This window comes from Procambarus clarkii, chromosome 35, assembly GCF_040958095.1.
Source record: "Procambarus clarkii isolate CNS0578487 chromosome 35, FALCON_Pclarkii_2.0, whole genome shotgun sequence".
Taxonomy (NCBI): Eukaryota; Metazoa; Arthropoda; class Malacostraca; order Decapoda; family Cambaridae; genus Procambarus; species Procambarus clarkii.
The window spans coordinates 28,724,299-28,739,560 of record NC_091184.1 but is presented as its reverse complement, the minus strand read 5'-3'; the positions used below and the strand labels follow the sequence as shown (position 1 = coordinate 28,739,560).

The 15,262-nt window shown below is 37.9% G+C and overlaps 1 protein-coding gene and 1 long non-coding RNA gene across 4 annotated transcripts in view; one reads left to right on the top strand and one right to left on the bottom strand.

Moving 5' to 3' along the window:
- The window catches only part of LOC138371413 (uncharacterized), a 51,182-nt gene extending 43,439 nt beyond the window's left edge, over positions 1 to 7,743 (bottom strand). The window contains exon 1 of the long non-coding RNA XR_011230450.1: positions 7,611 to 7,743. This is a non-coding gene — a long non-coding RNA (uncharacterized lncRNA). The remainder of the gene's footprint in view (positions 1 to 7,610) is intronic.
- On the top strand, positions 7,612 to 15,239 carry LOC123768465 (mitochondrial import inner membrane translocase subunit Tim21). 3 transcript variants are annotated; one of them, XM_045759028.2, is made up of 6 exons: positions 7,612 to 7,818; positions 10,291 to 10,483; positions 11,673 to 11,788; positions 12,340 to 12,458; positions 13,666 to 13,765; positions 14,482 to 15,239. In XM_045759028.2, the coding sequence occupies exons 1-6, from the start codon at positions 7,633 to 7,635 to the stop codon at positions 14,674 to 14,676; spliced, it is 909 nt and encodes a 302-aa protein (XP_045614984.2). In that variant the 5' UTR covers positions 7,612 to 7,632; the 3' UTR covers positions 14,677 to 15,239. The 3 variants fall into 3 exon arrangements, with proteins under 3 accessions (XP_045614984.2, XP_045614987.2, XP_045614986.2); XM_045759031.2 differs by having other exon boundaries at positions 7,679 to 7,884; XM_045759030.2 differs by having other exon boundaries at positions 7,758 to 7,896.
- The last annotated feature ends 23 nt before the right edge of the window (positions 15,240 to 15,262 follow it).

Here is a 15,262-nt window from a genome sequence, read left to right as displayed (position 1 = left end):
ATTATTATTATTATTATTATTATTATTATTTTCTACCACAGACGTGGCCACACTGACTGGTCCCGTGTTAAGTGGACAGTAGCCTCATGCTGCTTCACGGAGCATGAACAGTGAAAGTTGTTTACACAAGCAAACATTGTATTATTCTTTAGTGCAACAATAATTGTTTGCAAAGTATCCATTCAGCTCTAAATTGTGTCAACATATCCGCTATTTTCTTTAATGTTACGATAAACGTTAAATGCGATAAAAGTAAACGCTCACATTTTAACTATCGCCGTGACAAATGGATTCCTGGGCAAAAATTACACTTTTGTGAGGCACAACATATTGTTTTCAAATACAAGATATTTTTTTACAACAATTTTACAATCGTTCACACCTTTCTGTAGTCACAAGTGTATGGGTCCCTGCAAGATTTATCAAACATGAACATTTTTGTCACATGGTTGATGTAGGTCTGTCTATACACAGTTCCAACGACTGTTACTTATCAATAGGGGGGACTACACATTTTTTAATTAACACCTTTGGGGGTCTATGAGCATATATATGCAACTCTCATTTACAGGAGTATCGAAGACACGACCACGTCATTGCTCACATGTTGTTGTTCAACATTATGCAGTGAAGTATATGCACTTTCATCATATGCAAACAAGCCTGAATGGTCCCCAGGTGTATATGCAACTGAAAACTCCACACCCCATAAGTGACTCGAACCCATATTGCCAGGAGCACTATGCAACTGGTGTACAGGAGACCTTAACCACTCGACCATCACGACCGGACAAAAGATGATGGTAGCCGAGGCTATGTCCCCCATCATCCTGCCGGCGCTCTGATGGTAATCTTGGGCATGGTATTTTATCAGATCACCTCATTTTTAGGGGTCACGTGAGCAACACAAATGCGAACAAGCCTGAATGGTCCCCAGGCCTATATGCAACTGAAAACTCCACACTTTCATCATATGTTAGTTGAAAATGACATACCGTGGCCTCTATATTTTAACATTCAGTGGTGTAATGAATACAGGAAGAGACATTGATTACAAGGTGCTTTACGTGTTTCTGAGTACTGTATAATGAGCACAGTCTGTTGTTGGTGATAATGGTAATGGTAGTTGTGATGGTAATGATGGTGGTGGGGGTGGTATTGGTGATAATGTTGAACCCATCGGTGACATACACATTTGTTTTGAGTAGAAAGTTTGCAATTTGTATCCAGCTACTGATGTTTGATATTACATCATCTTTATAATTACTAAATGCTCAGTTTACACACAGACTAGATCCAATTTCTCCTCCTCGGTCCCGAGTGAAGTTAATTGCTTGTAAACCTGGCAGATGACGCCTCCTGCTGGTCACGACCGTGGTTTCTGACCACTATTATCATTAGGTTATGTTTGGCCGTGACCACAAGACCAATTGGTCAAATTATAACCACTGCTAATACGCTTCCACACTGTGTGACCTCAAGTTGGTCTTGGGCAGTAATATGCATCCTCCATCAAGCAAGTTGTAACCGCAAGGAACCACTCAGGAATACGTTGCCTGAGATTGCATTTAACAAAGTCATCAATCATAAGACCGTAAATAAATTAGAAGTGCAGTGTTATCAAACAGTAAAACGAATCGAGGCTTAATATAAACAAATAATTTCCCCAAAAGCTCCAAACTATGATATAAAAAAAAGATCTAGGCCTATATGTGACAAAGCGGAATCGAAATGGCAACCCAGTATCTCGTATGACGTTTTGTACTAACGAGAACCCAACAAAGACTCTAGAGTGAATTCCATTCACCTGGGGCCAGATTCACGAAAGCACTTACGCAAACACTTACGAACGTGTACATCTTTCCTCGATCTTTGACGGCTTTGGTTACATTTATTAAACAGTTTACAAGCATGAAAACTTGCCAATCAACTGTTGTTATTGTTATAAACAGCCTCCTGGTGCTTCGGAGCTCATTAACTGTTTAATAAGTGGAAACAAAGCCGCCAAAGATTGAGAAAAGACGTACAGGTTCGTAAGTGCTTGCGTAAGTGCTTTCGTGAATCTGGCTCCTGGGCTGCAGGAGTCTCAGGACTCCTATATATGTCTCAGTCTCATATATGTGTACTTCTCTAGAGTGAAGTACACACATATATATATATATATATAATAAAATCACAATAACGTGACGTGTTTGGTCTCAAGAAAATTAAGCTCGAAGGAGACGATTATTTTCAACAATATAATTTAAATTCGTGAATTTTTGTCGTACATTTTTTAAATTTCATCATTTGTTTAAGTGCCAACGTTTTACGACTGCATTACATCCATCATAAACTTGCCACTATGGCATGTATGGAAGCGCAGACAAAGCTACTGTCCTCCTAAGATATATCACAACGTGTCGTAGTAAAGTGCCCTTACCCTAACCTACCTGAGGACCCAAAACAGAAAACGTGACAGTATGTCAATTTCACGAGCTGCTGCCATTTTCTAGTATGACAATTTTTGGCCTTAGGTAGAATATACGTCAAAATGCGTTTTTCTATTGGAAGGACAGGTTGGACCTCGACCGGACAAAAACAATAACAATTACAACCAGTTACAGTCACAACCCCGCTCCTGTGCCGGGTAAGTCAACTACGGGCTCACCATAGCCCGTGTTACTTGGAACTTGTTGTTCCGAGTAGCTGAATCTAAAACAACAATAACAATTACATTGTAAATATATGCTGTGTTTAAAAATTAGGCCATGGCTGAGGTATTGAAACTATGAGGTTTGACAGCCTTATGTTTTCAAGGGTAAGAAGTCACAGAACAGTGTCCACTTTCGACATTTGTCTCTCAACCGTGTTCACTGCGGCTGAGTGTATTTATTACGCAGTTTACGAGCTCTGAAGCTACAAAGTCGTTCACAACAATAATAACTTTGGATCAAGGATAATCTCATAAACTGTTTAGTTAATACAGACTAACACGTATAGTTCTCGTAAGTCGGCACGTAAGTGCTTGTTGAATCCTGGCCCAGAGTCTCTCTTATGCGAGGCTTGTGCTAATTACTGCACCACAGGCTGCCAAATACGTACTACGCGTTCCTGTGTATATATGAGCATGCAGAATATATATCACCTAGTGATAGTGATCTTTTTTTTGCATAACAAAGATTTTGCAATAGGTGTGGGGTATGCATACAATACAATCATATCAGCAGTGAACAAATCCACAAGGGCCGTGATGAGGGGTTCGAACCTACGTCCGAACCTCACGGCCCTTGTGAATTTGTTCATTTGATGCATCACGCTATTGTGATTTCTGTGTATACCAATAGTGTTTTCATGTGTTGCGAACTTGAGATGTATCCAGAAAAAATATCATAGTTGATGGAGATTGCTGAGACATCTTCCTCCCAATAATCACCAACCAATCCTCATCTCAATGGAATATGATCTTACTTATATATCGCTTTATAAGTATCAAACGAGCCAAAATTAGCTAAACACATAGTTGCCCCCGCGTTAGAAGTTTTTTATTCCACACGAAAACTTATTATAGGAAGGAGAGAGACGGAGAACGCACCAGACACATCCACTGGCCTGGCTAATCTACGCCAGGACATGACGAGCCTGATAGTGGCTGAGTCAATGTCTCCTGGTGTTGGTGTTTTTGCTCCACCTGCAAACTCATCGTTACATAACAAAACACTGCGTGTATTTTAATGTGTTTTCCTCTGTTTATACCACTAAGATCATCTTGTTTTAAAACACATAAATCCAAAGCCTTTTCCTATTTTCAGCTTCATGTAAAAATCATCTTCATAAATATGACAAGAACATAAGAATCAAAGAAACTGCGAAAGGCCTCTTGGCCTTTCGTGGCAGCTTCTTTTATATCCACCCAAACGTTTCTTACAACAACCAAACATCCAACTATTACTAACAAATAATTACTATACTGCCAAGCAATAACAATGACTCGAGGACTGTTTTAATTCACCAAATATGACGAAACTGGCATATAATGCAAAATAGAGATGTTTTCGTAAAGAAAATAATAAGATACCTTAAAAATTACTGTATTGTTCGTAAGTCTCCCAGTGAAAAAAATTAAATAAATTATAGCGGCCTAGGCCTAATAAATTTCACTGCTCGACTTGAATGATCCTCACCCCCAAATGAAAAATAAAGCAAGGGAAAATCTCCGAGGGTTATTTAGAATTATTGATAGAAATGTATTTGTGGAAACAAAACTCCAGCTCATAGGTCCCGCCTCTTATCAATTAATGAACTGGTGTGATGCCTCCCTAATCCTGTAGGTTTTATTTGCATTTATAATTTGAGTACACCACAAGTCTCCGTGGTGTAGTGGTAAGACACTCGCCTGGCGTTCCGCGAGCGCTATGTCATGGGTTCGTATCCTGGCCGGGGAGGATTTACTGGGCGCAATTCCTTAACTGTAGCCTCTGTTTAACGCAACAGTAAAATGTGTACTTGGATGAAAAAACGATTCTTCGCGGCAGGGGATCGTATTCCAGGGACCTGCCCGAAACGCTACGCGTACTAGTGGTTGTACAAGAATGTAACAACTCTTGTATATATCTCAAAAAAAAAAAAAAAAAAAGTATGGTGTTAGCCTCCATCACTACCCATCCAAGTACCGTTGCCCTCACTGGTTACCCTCACGCTGTAAACACTCTTACATTCACCATTTTGTAATAACATGAAGGTAAGGTAACCATCAAGGGAAAGTGTTATGCTGTATAACTAAATAGCATTTGACAGGGTTATCGTTTCCTACCGATGATGTTACGAAGGTTATATCGATTCCTTTAGGTCAACGACTCGCTTTCCTCAGGATGCAACCCGCAACTCCAGGATGCCTATTTATTACTACTAGGTGAACAGAGGCATCAAAGGTGCTTAGAAGTCTTGACTTTGCCAAAAATCGAGACTAATTGTCCAATGGTTGCGAGCCGCAGGTGGTAACCACTGTTCTACAAGTGAAGGAAGAAGTCGAGGAACGGTTCCCAACCACTTGGACCATCGGGTATCGAACACCACACAAAATATGAAACTCACTTTATATTAGAGTAAATATTTTGAAGATGGTTTGTTATCATTTGGAACATAGCCACTGGATTCAATTACGAAGTTAAAAACAAAGTTTAAAACAAATGCCAAACTGCCTGAAGATTCGATATTTAAACAATGAAAATTCTAGTTCAATATTCTAACTGTACATCCAGCCTTGTCAAACCTCATAACTCAAGTGATATAACATGGGGGATCAGAGTTTTCAACTTTTCCCCCCCGTTCCACTACAAAATATGATGATGGTAAGAATCAGCACAATGTAATGTAAACTATAAAAATTAAAAAGTAATGTGCATTCTATATATAATCCCAAATTTACCGAAATGTAGCAGAAAGAATATAAAAATAAAGTAATACTCTATAAATGTGAAACACTTGTTCATCTTATGTATTACTATTTTGTGCAGTGAATACATATTCGCAAATGTAATATGGTCAGTAACTACACTACACAATATGTCACAATCTCAGCTTATTCGAGCAGAAAATACATTTCGTTGCATTATAGTCTAAACATCTCAACAGTGTTTGCAAGCCATATTAATTTTCGCTTTAACATATTTAAGTTGTTCCTGAAGCGCAGTGGTAACCCACGCGCTTCGCAAGCGATTTGGCCTGGGTTCGTATCGTGGCTGGGGAGGATTGACTAGGCGCCAATCCTTAACCTCTGTTCACCCAGCAGTAAATGGGTACCTGGTTGTTAAAACGATTTGGCAGGTCGTATGCCAGGGAAAATTAGGATTAAGGTTAACCTGCCCGAAACGTTATATAAACTGTTGACCACAATACCGTGGATATATTTCATTCACATTGGGCACTATAGGAGCCTCGATCACACGGCCCAGTAGCACAGTTGATAGAGCTACTGTTTCCCATGCCGGAGGTTGGGTGTTCGAAGCTCCTAGTGCCCAAAATGAATGAAATATAAAATATATTTAAATATTTATCACAAAGAAATCACAATGGTGTGATATATCAATGAGAAAATCATTTTGTGGGAATTGAGTGACATGAACTGGCGTTCTGGTGATTATTCACAGACACCTGCTTTAACCCACTCGGCCATAATAGGACAAAGGTCAACCAAACGAACTCTGCTGAATTCACTGGAAGATGCTGGAGGGCCAAACTGGTGCCCAACCAGGATCTTTACGACTGGCATACCAACTCTAGTCTGTAAGTAATGTACGCCCCTCCTTCAGATAACAAAGTGATCACAAAGACATGATATATCAATGAGAAAATCATTTTGAGGCAATGCGATGACTTGAACCAGCATTCTGGTGATTCCTAGACACCTGTTTTAATCCACTCGGCCACGATTGGACAAAAGCCAACCAACCCAAAACGTTACTGAACTCACTGCATGGTAGGGTCTAGAGGAGCGAACTGGTGCCCATCCAGGATTTTTATGGCTGGCCCGCCTACACTCTGGCCTGCAGGTAATGGTGATCACACCCTTACCTGTAGGCTGATCTGATCCTTCAGATCACCAAAAATAATTACCAGGATTCGAACCAGGGATCACCCCACTGGCTACCACAGTACTAGTACCACTATACCAATTGCTGGTGTAGTGGTATTTCGACGTTTCATCAACAACGTGACATCCTCAGGAATATACAAATGAGAAACGACACAAGCATACCAAAATTACATGTAAAATCATACACATATAAGCATGGGTTCGACCCCAACTACATTCACTCTCGGGAAGGAGCAGTCATTTTTGTTTATTATTTTCTACCACAGACGTGGCCACACATTTACAATGCTAACCAGCATATATACATTTTCTTCTGTCCTCCATGGACAGGGTTCGAGATGTGTTAAACATATAGTTCAGGGGTTTATTGAACAATCAACCACTGTGGAGCAGTCATTAATCGTAGAGCGCGACGGAGTATAGAGTTAGATGATTGGGTTTGTTTACTTCAGGGAACTATGACCACAGATATTTTCATATAAATTTCTCTACCCCCCGTTGTAGCCAATGCCTCAAGGGTCACTCGGGCAACTTCAACGTCCCCAGGAGCATGTGGAGTGCCAGGTACACGTACATATTTGCGTCATCTAACATGCGGGAGTAATTGAAAAACATTTTATCACGTCACTAGGAGCGCCGCACACTGGTAAAGAACGTGATTCAGTACACTGCGGTTCTATATTTACGAAAATAACTATATATATTTCAGCCTGTATAAAGATATATGGCTATTTAAGCCAGGAACCTTCGCAGCAATTATAACATGCTTTACACAATTTGTTTCGAAAATTAATTATAGTAATAAGCTAAAATGAAGTACAACGAATTTCTATTATACAAACCAACACTTTTTCCACATTTTTAGAAAATTAAAAGACGAAAATAGCCTGTAGAGCTGACTTGCATCACTGCCTGTACCCGTTTGCGTCACGGAAACCGGGCGGGAAAGATATATGTACAAAAATAAAATAAAAATATCTAAGGTGCGGCATAAGACACAAGTTAAGGAGCAGGTGGCTAGTGAGGGAATACCTACATTGGTGGTGCTGTCAGCGGTCATGGTGGGAGGACGGGGCCGCGGCTGTACACTTGTGGCCATCACACACACACAGTCCAGTGGTCTGCATGTTCACTGGCCTCCCTCGCCTGCTGCCCCTCCTCCTCTCCCCTCACAACCCCTCACAACCCCCTCCCCACCCACGGCACAACCCCGCCACCTGGTGACCAGCGACACAACTTCTCTTGTAAATATTATCAGCTGATCGTGTAAACACTGCCGGTTGTAACCCTCTTCAGTGCATGTGGCTCTGGTAAACACTAAGGCATGTTTATATCAGTTGATGTGTCTTACCTTATATAACCATAGAGCAATGTTTACCAGCTGATGGCTATTAATTCTTGAAAACATTGAGTATGTTTGCCAGTTAATGCCTGTTGGCTGGCATGTCTATCACTTTGATGGCTTTGTTCATTTATTATGCACCCCATACCGGTCTGTCTAATTACCACAAGCTACACAAGCTTCACAAAGCTTCACAAAGCTTCAGAAAGCTTCAGAAAGCTTATGTTAGTAATGAATAAATATGATATATTTACTCATTATAATGTTGGTGCTGAATGTACAACACGAGAAAACATAATTTTAATCTGAAAAAGTATATTTTTATTAAGAAACTAGACGAAAATAAAGAGCTGGTGACGCCAAAAAAAGTCGACGATCCAAGCGTCGGTTAGGTTAGGTTAGGTTTGGTTTGGTTAGGTTTGGTTTGGTTAAGTTAGGTTTGGTTTGGTTAAGTTAGGTTAGGTTATGTTAGTTTAGGTTAGGTCAGCCTAACCTAACATATCATAATTATTCATTACTAACATATTGCCAGGAAGCTTTGTGAAGCTTGTGTAGCTTGTGGTAATTAGACGGACCCCCCCCCATACCCGTCCCGTGGGCGGTACAGGAAAAGGTTAGAGGCACATAATGGGCTCAGGGAATGAAACCCCCTACACGTCTATCAGCTGATGATTATTACATTTTGTAAACGCAGAGTATGTTTACCACTTAGGTTGCAAAGCCACTAGCTTCCCCTACTATTTTTTTTCAGGAATAATTGGAGAAATGTCATAATAATAAACCCTTCGATCTTAATTATGTTAAAGGTGTCAATGTTACATACAATTCTGGTTACACTATCATGTATTCAAGTGTATTCAACAAGTCTTATAAGCCTGTATTAAACATAAATATGTATTTATTTATATGTTTATTCATATGCAAGAAAATACAATGAGTTGTTAAAGATATATGTTGGTAGTTGACTAGTTCATTCTTACAAAACCAATAGCACACACAATGTTTCGAGCAGATCCTTAAGCTAACAAATAAGCGTAATGATAGCTACATTGTAACAGAATCTGAATTCACATAACTACATCATAATAAAGTGATAAAATTGTATATTGTAATATACTGGGCACAATATAATGTGAGAGTTAATAGCACAAGGTGGGATACTATGAAGATGAAATTAGGTACTTTATAGTTCTACTTTTTAATAAAATGTAGGTTGGACAATTGTTTAAGTCATTAGGGAGCAAGTTCCATATATCGAGTCCTTTTATTTGAGTGGCATGGTTGCATAGATTTAGTCTGACTGATAATATTAAAGTTACATTTATTTCTGGTATGATGCTCATTGGGCTGTGTGTTATCTGAAGTTAGAATTTATAATAGTTCTGATACGATAGCTGATTTTTGCTGGGTGATAGCTGGCATAGTTTGCAGTGACTGAACCTCATGCATAGATACTGCATGTTAGATAGGATAGACTAGTGAGTAGTATAGCATATACAGTAGTTGTACACACTATGTATCATACAAGGTGCATATATGCATAAACACTATGTATCATACAAGAAAAGGTGGTGCCATCTTAAGCTTACCCGAGCTTGCCTGAGGGCCACAGTTTCTAGTGCCCTCAATGTGAACAGGCAGCTGGAAGGTTTGTCAAAGTTCCCTCCAATATTCTTGAGAATTTTTTCCAGCTGAATTTAAAACTAGAGTATTGTCTTGGCATTTATAGCTTCAGCAGGCAGGTGCTTCAATAGGTTTTATTACCCTATGGGTAAAAGAACATCCCATGTTTTCTGTCCTACATTGTTGCATGTTGCCCCATGAAGCTGTTGCCCTTTAAAGGTCTTGAAGTGATCAGTGGAGTCATGCTTAGTTGTAGTGTTGCTAGTCCTGAGGCCTACAAATTTTCCCAGTATGAGCCGACTTATTTCTGGGATGATTCCAGTTATTTCTGAGATAATTTTTTTCGCTCTGGGTTAAACTTTATGATACTTTTTGGTGAATTACAGCTGTATACATCATAGTTCTATTCTTTCCCTTTACTCAACAATAGCAATAGTTCTACATTAGCTAGTAGTTTCTTGTAGTCTGAAGAATTCAGTATTTGTTAAGCAAATTTTCAGTTTTATTGATAACAGTATTGTAGTTCATTGGATTAACTAACAGATTTACAATGCTATGTCACAATTTGAGATTATCTTGGTCAAACTGTTCCTTGAAATACCAAGTGACATCCAGTTTGGTTAGACTGGTTAATTACTGAAGTGACTGTAGCTCTCTCTTACACCATAGTGTAATGCCAATTAAATGCAATACTAGTGTGGTATTTCTAGCTGTTTAAAAGATATTAATTTTCAACTCCTTATGTTTCCAGACAAGTGCCATGCTTCTCTCCCCTCTTCATAAAGCCATATGTCAGAGGTGTGTGGGATCACAGCTTACCAATCACCTGTGGCTGTTCAACAGTAACAGTCATCAGTTTTCCACAAATCAGCATTTACAGAGTGTCAGGAAATCCGTTTCTAAGCATGTCAGATCTGACACATCAGGCAGCTTTGGCCAGAAAGGTGAGTCATCTTAATTTCATTCAATGTTTTTCAGAAACTAATGTTTTACATCATGAAATAATTGTTGTAATAAAGCTGCTAACTTGTTGTTCCACACTATTCTTTGTTTGTCTTGTGTAATCAGTGCATTTCTGAGGTATCATTTTTGGCTTTTCCGTAAGGTAATATCTTATGTGTCTATAAGGATAGGCTTATGCACAATCTAGGATGACATATATGCATAGACGATGCCATTCGTTAAGACACTATGCAGTCACTGGAGAGCATTTATTGAAATCCACAATAACCAACAATGGTCCATTATTCTCAAAGCTGATCTATGTGTTTTTTCCTTCACTCTTTGCATCAATGCAGCCTGTGCTTATTAGCTTGGTTGTGCCAAGCAGTGCCTATAATAGTGTGTGTTTACAGAACTTTGAGTGTCTTTTGATTATGATTATTTTCAGACTGTGCTTGTTCCAGGGTTCATTGAAAATTTGTGTATAAGTATTATTAAATTTAAGGACCATGATGACAGTGGTGCTGGATGGGCCCCCAACATTCCCCTGGAGGATAAAACTTAAATACATTGTAATGGAGGCAGGTAATCAGGAAATGTTTTTAAGTGATAACTGTGCAGTGTCTCATGTAACTAGGATTGTATTTGATGTGTAGTAGGGGAATTTGTGTGCCACCTGATTTGTGTGCCAGAGACGATGGTTGGAGACAATGGTCTGGTTTTCCTTAGATTCCTCTAAGGTTTGGGGCTCCAGACCAGATGGGTTCTTCTTGCATGTTTGTTGTATTCTTCAATTCAGTATGTGATGAGTCCTTCATTTAATACATCATTCCCTCTACTAAGGAGGCTGCAATGGGAGGGTTTGGAAGGAATTTCTGTTGGTCATTTTGGGATGGATTGAAAAATCTTTATTGTCTCCCTAACGACTATGATAACCTTGCAGTGACCACAGGAAACATACTTCAATGTCAGTGCCAGAATGTCATCCTAACTATCTTCATGATCCTGGTCTACATACACAATATATCTTGCCTTAAAGAGCATCCAAATGATTATACTTAGATGCTTTTCATGTTTAAAAACCTAAGTTTTTTGTATGATTTTTGTAAATCATGCCTTCCCCTCTTCTCTAAATACAAGATTGTCTCACCAGTACTTGTTTACAATAGATGGAAATTTACTATATTACAGCCAAAGAAGCAACGCGTACCACATACTACACTGCTGTGGTGGTGCTGGGTGTAGGAGTCACTGGCCTTATGATGTATTCAGTCTTCAAAGAGCTACTTTCCTCCTTTTCGCCACAGGTATTGTACTTTCTCATATACACTGTATAGACTGTATACACTGTATACACTATATACACTGTATACACTCATATACACTTGATACCTTCAACTTCTAGTGTGTGGTCTGGTCAACATACTTCAGCCACGTTATTGTGACTCATCGCCTGCACACTGTATAGGTTAATCAAACTGAAAAACAAAAAGTTCTTGCATACAGTGGTTTTTGCAAGAATGATGCTATTAAATTTTTCTATATTTTTTATTTAGACAAAAGTGTACATATATGAAACAATGTGGCTATGAATAGAGAGAATAATATTAAGGCATTTATCACGATATAGTTTGATATCAGATCTGAAGCTCATGAACCAGCTTTCAGAACCTTAGTCATAACTTGCATCAGAAGTAATTTAATTTACTTTCTGGAAGAGAGGAAATAAACTACTGTACTGTATTTCATTTTAATTTGATGTACATTTACCTGATTTACCTTTTATATATTTCAAACATAAATCATTTATGAAATGATTTACATGATCTGATTCCTATGTATATTTAATTTTTTCCAGACAGTTTACAGTGCAGCTGTTAAGAAATGTGTTGCTCATCCCAGAGTTGCTGATTTTCTGGGGGATTCAGTGAAGAGTTATGGCGAGGAGAGTCGTCGGGGACGACGGCAGCATATCAGGTAATCTTAGGCTTAATATACTGAAGACTGGGTGATTGGGCGATAACCAGGGTGCTAACTTGACGCAGTCAAGTCAGCACCCTGGTTGGCTGCAATTTCTTATATAAGTACAGTGCTATCATGATATAGGTAGCACTGCATTCACTACACTTACAATAAGATGGTCTTTCTCCCCATATTCATTATTTTTTGGGGTATATTTGCAGTAGAGTACACTCTTATCTCCAGTCAGTGGTTTGTCATGTTTCCTTGAACATTGTTCCTTTGGACTGCCACCTTCCATGATTCCCATTATTACTTGATGGTGGTCAAACCCAGTGGCCTCTTCTGTGCCTCATGTCTTGTGAAGTACTGGTAGTAGAATAAACTTCCATTTGAAGCACTAACGGGTTCACTTTTATTGTTGCATGTCACATTGCTTGTGATAACATATTTTGTATGTAACTTTCTTTTTTAATTGAAGGGCATTCCAGTCTAGGTGTGAAGGGACTATGTGTCAGTATTAAGGGGTAGAGAGACTCTTCTTTTTTTTTGTAGGTATTGATGTACAGTGTTGGTGTTTTGATGGCTTGCATGTTCATTCAAACTGCTCTGTTATGGCTCATCATTCCAGGGTTTTTGTTTAGAACACCTCTAATCAGTGAATTCTTATTGTCTCATGTAAATCTTTTTTTATTTCACCACTCCCATGTACAGTACTGTTGGTGCCTTCCTGGATCTTCTTAAGTCTTGTGTTCTCTTCTCTGTTGGGGAGTTTCTCCTCTAAGCACAAAGCATCATTTATTAATATTTAATTGTCAATATAAATACTGTATATTTTTTCCTCCATTCTGAATTCTTATGAAGAAATGTGTAGTGCTTAATGAACAACGTGTGACATGAGAATGATGTTGAGAAAATCCCCTCTTTCCACTTGGTAATATTCAATACAAGATGTTGAGATGACAGTGAAACAGCCAGTGAACTAAATATTTTACAATAATAGGTATTGTGTAAATTTCATCTTTCATTTAAATGTTCAGGTTATTTTCATAACCCTTTTCTCAATACATGTCTTATTAACTATGCATTGGAACATAATTATAGATTTTATTTTCCATAATTTAACAAATCATTTTGTTGTGAAATACTGTACATTATCTTTTTTGACTCTATCCAATTTTACAATTTTTTTAAATAAATAAAACTTTTCCCATCATTTTTACAGTCACTTGTCATATGAGATGGAAGGCATGAAGGGACTCAGGATCAAGTTCTACCTGAAGGGGCATCGAAGGACAGCAACAGCCAATGTGGATGCTCGAGAAGTTAGTATACTGTACTGTAGTTTCATACTATTGATAATTCATTCTTCATAACGTTGAAAACATTGTTGAAAATTTTACGTTAAGAAAGGGAATTTTTATTATTTTAACTGTCTACTGTATAAGAATATAAAATCTGAACTGTGTTTGGAATCTGTCATTAAGGATAATTGCTCCATATTTACCATTAGGAAAAAACAAAGAGCCGAGCATTTCATACCTACAGTATTACCAAGAAGGAAATCAAATTTAGAAATAATGCTAGACATACTGTAGTATAAAAGAATGCAATTCAATGTATACTGTTGAAAATAACTAGAGTATAAATTAGACAGAACTGAAAATTATTCTCCTTGGTGTTGGAGAGAGAGCGAGCTTGATTTTGTTAACTTATATTTTGTGTATTTGTTGATGAGTTATAGCAAAATCTTTAAACTGTGTCCTACTTATTACAAGTTTATCAAGCTTTTGGAGCTTGGGCTATCTTATGAGGATTTACTCTTTGTCTGAAGAAAATATTTCATTGAGTAAAATAATAATATTGAACTGGGTCATTTCAACTCTGACATTTCCATCAAGTTTTGTTTCAAACTGTTATATACTTAACTTGAAAACTAAAATAGAATTCCTTGTCATTTGTCATATAGAAATTTGTATATAATTTAAATACAGTACTAGCAGTATAAGTAAGTCTGATATTGGATTTGATCTTTTTACAGACATCATCTGGTTGGGAGTTTAGGTATTTATTTGTCCAGCTTGACTCCTACCCTTATGAGGTCATCGTGATTGAGGACAATAGAGGAACAGTGTTCGACGCTTCCTCATCTTCAGACCTACCAGCTCTTACTAACACTCCTACAACACAAGATGATGATATCTCTGGATTTACACCACTCTTTTCAACAAAATAATCAGCTCATGCAATCACAAAAGTAACAAACTATTTATATAATTTTGTTAGGCAGTTCATATCTCTGTTTTGTGAATTTCATAAATTATTTTCAAGTGTCGTATCTATTGAATACTCTTCAAGTAAAAAATGATAACTGACCTGTTATATATTTACAAATCCTTGGAACTACAGGGACTACTGTGTACATAAAAATGGTTAGTAATTAAAATTTTATTAATATTGACAGCCAAAGCAGCACCTGTAATGATTTAAGTGAACAGTATTGTACTGTATATCCTTCAAAATATTATTCTCTACTTGTACTGTACCACCAGCCCGGTATTCATACCACATTGCCTCAGATTTGAGTATTCATTCTCATTTTGTTCTTTGACACACTCAGATAGGATCAAATACAGCACTGCACCACACCATACTGTAGTGCAGGCAAATCACTTTAATTTGTTGCTTGGATTTTCTACCAGATTTTTTGTAATAAATTATTCTTACATAAAATTTTGAATGTAGAGCATTTGTAATACAAATTTTATAATATGAAAATTACAAAGAAATGTTAGGCAATCTGATTTTTCTTATTGCGCCAT

Excerpts from the sequence above, each read along its gene's own strand:
- LOC123768465 (XM_045759028.2), top strand. The coding sequence starts at position 7,633 with ATGGTGGGAGGACGGGGCCGCGGCTGTACACTTGTGGCCATCACACAC. Across the intron at positions 11,789-12,339 it reads TTTCCTCCTTTTCGCCACAG|ACAGTTTACAGTGCAGCTGT; the intron begins GTATTGTACTTT and ends AATTTTTTCCAG. Across the intron at positions 13,766-14,481 it reads CCAATGTGGATGCTCGAGAA|ACATCATCTGGTTGGGAGTT; the intron begins GTTAGTATACTG and ends ATCTTTTTACAG.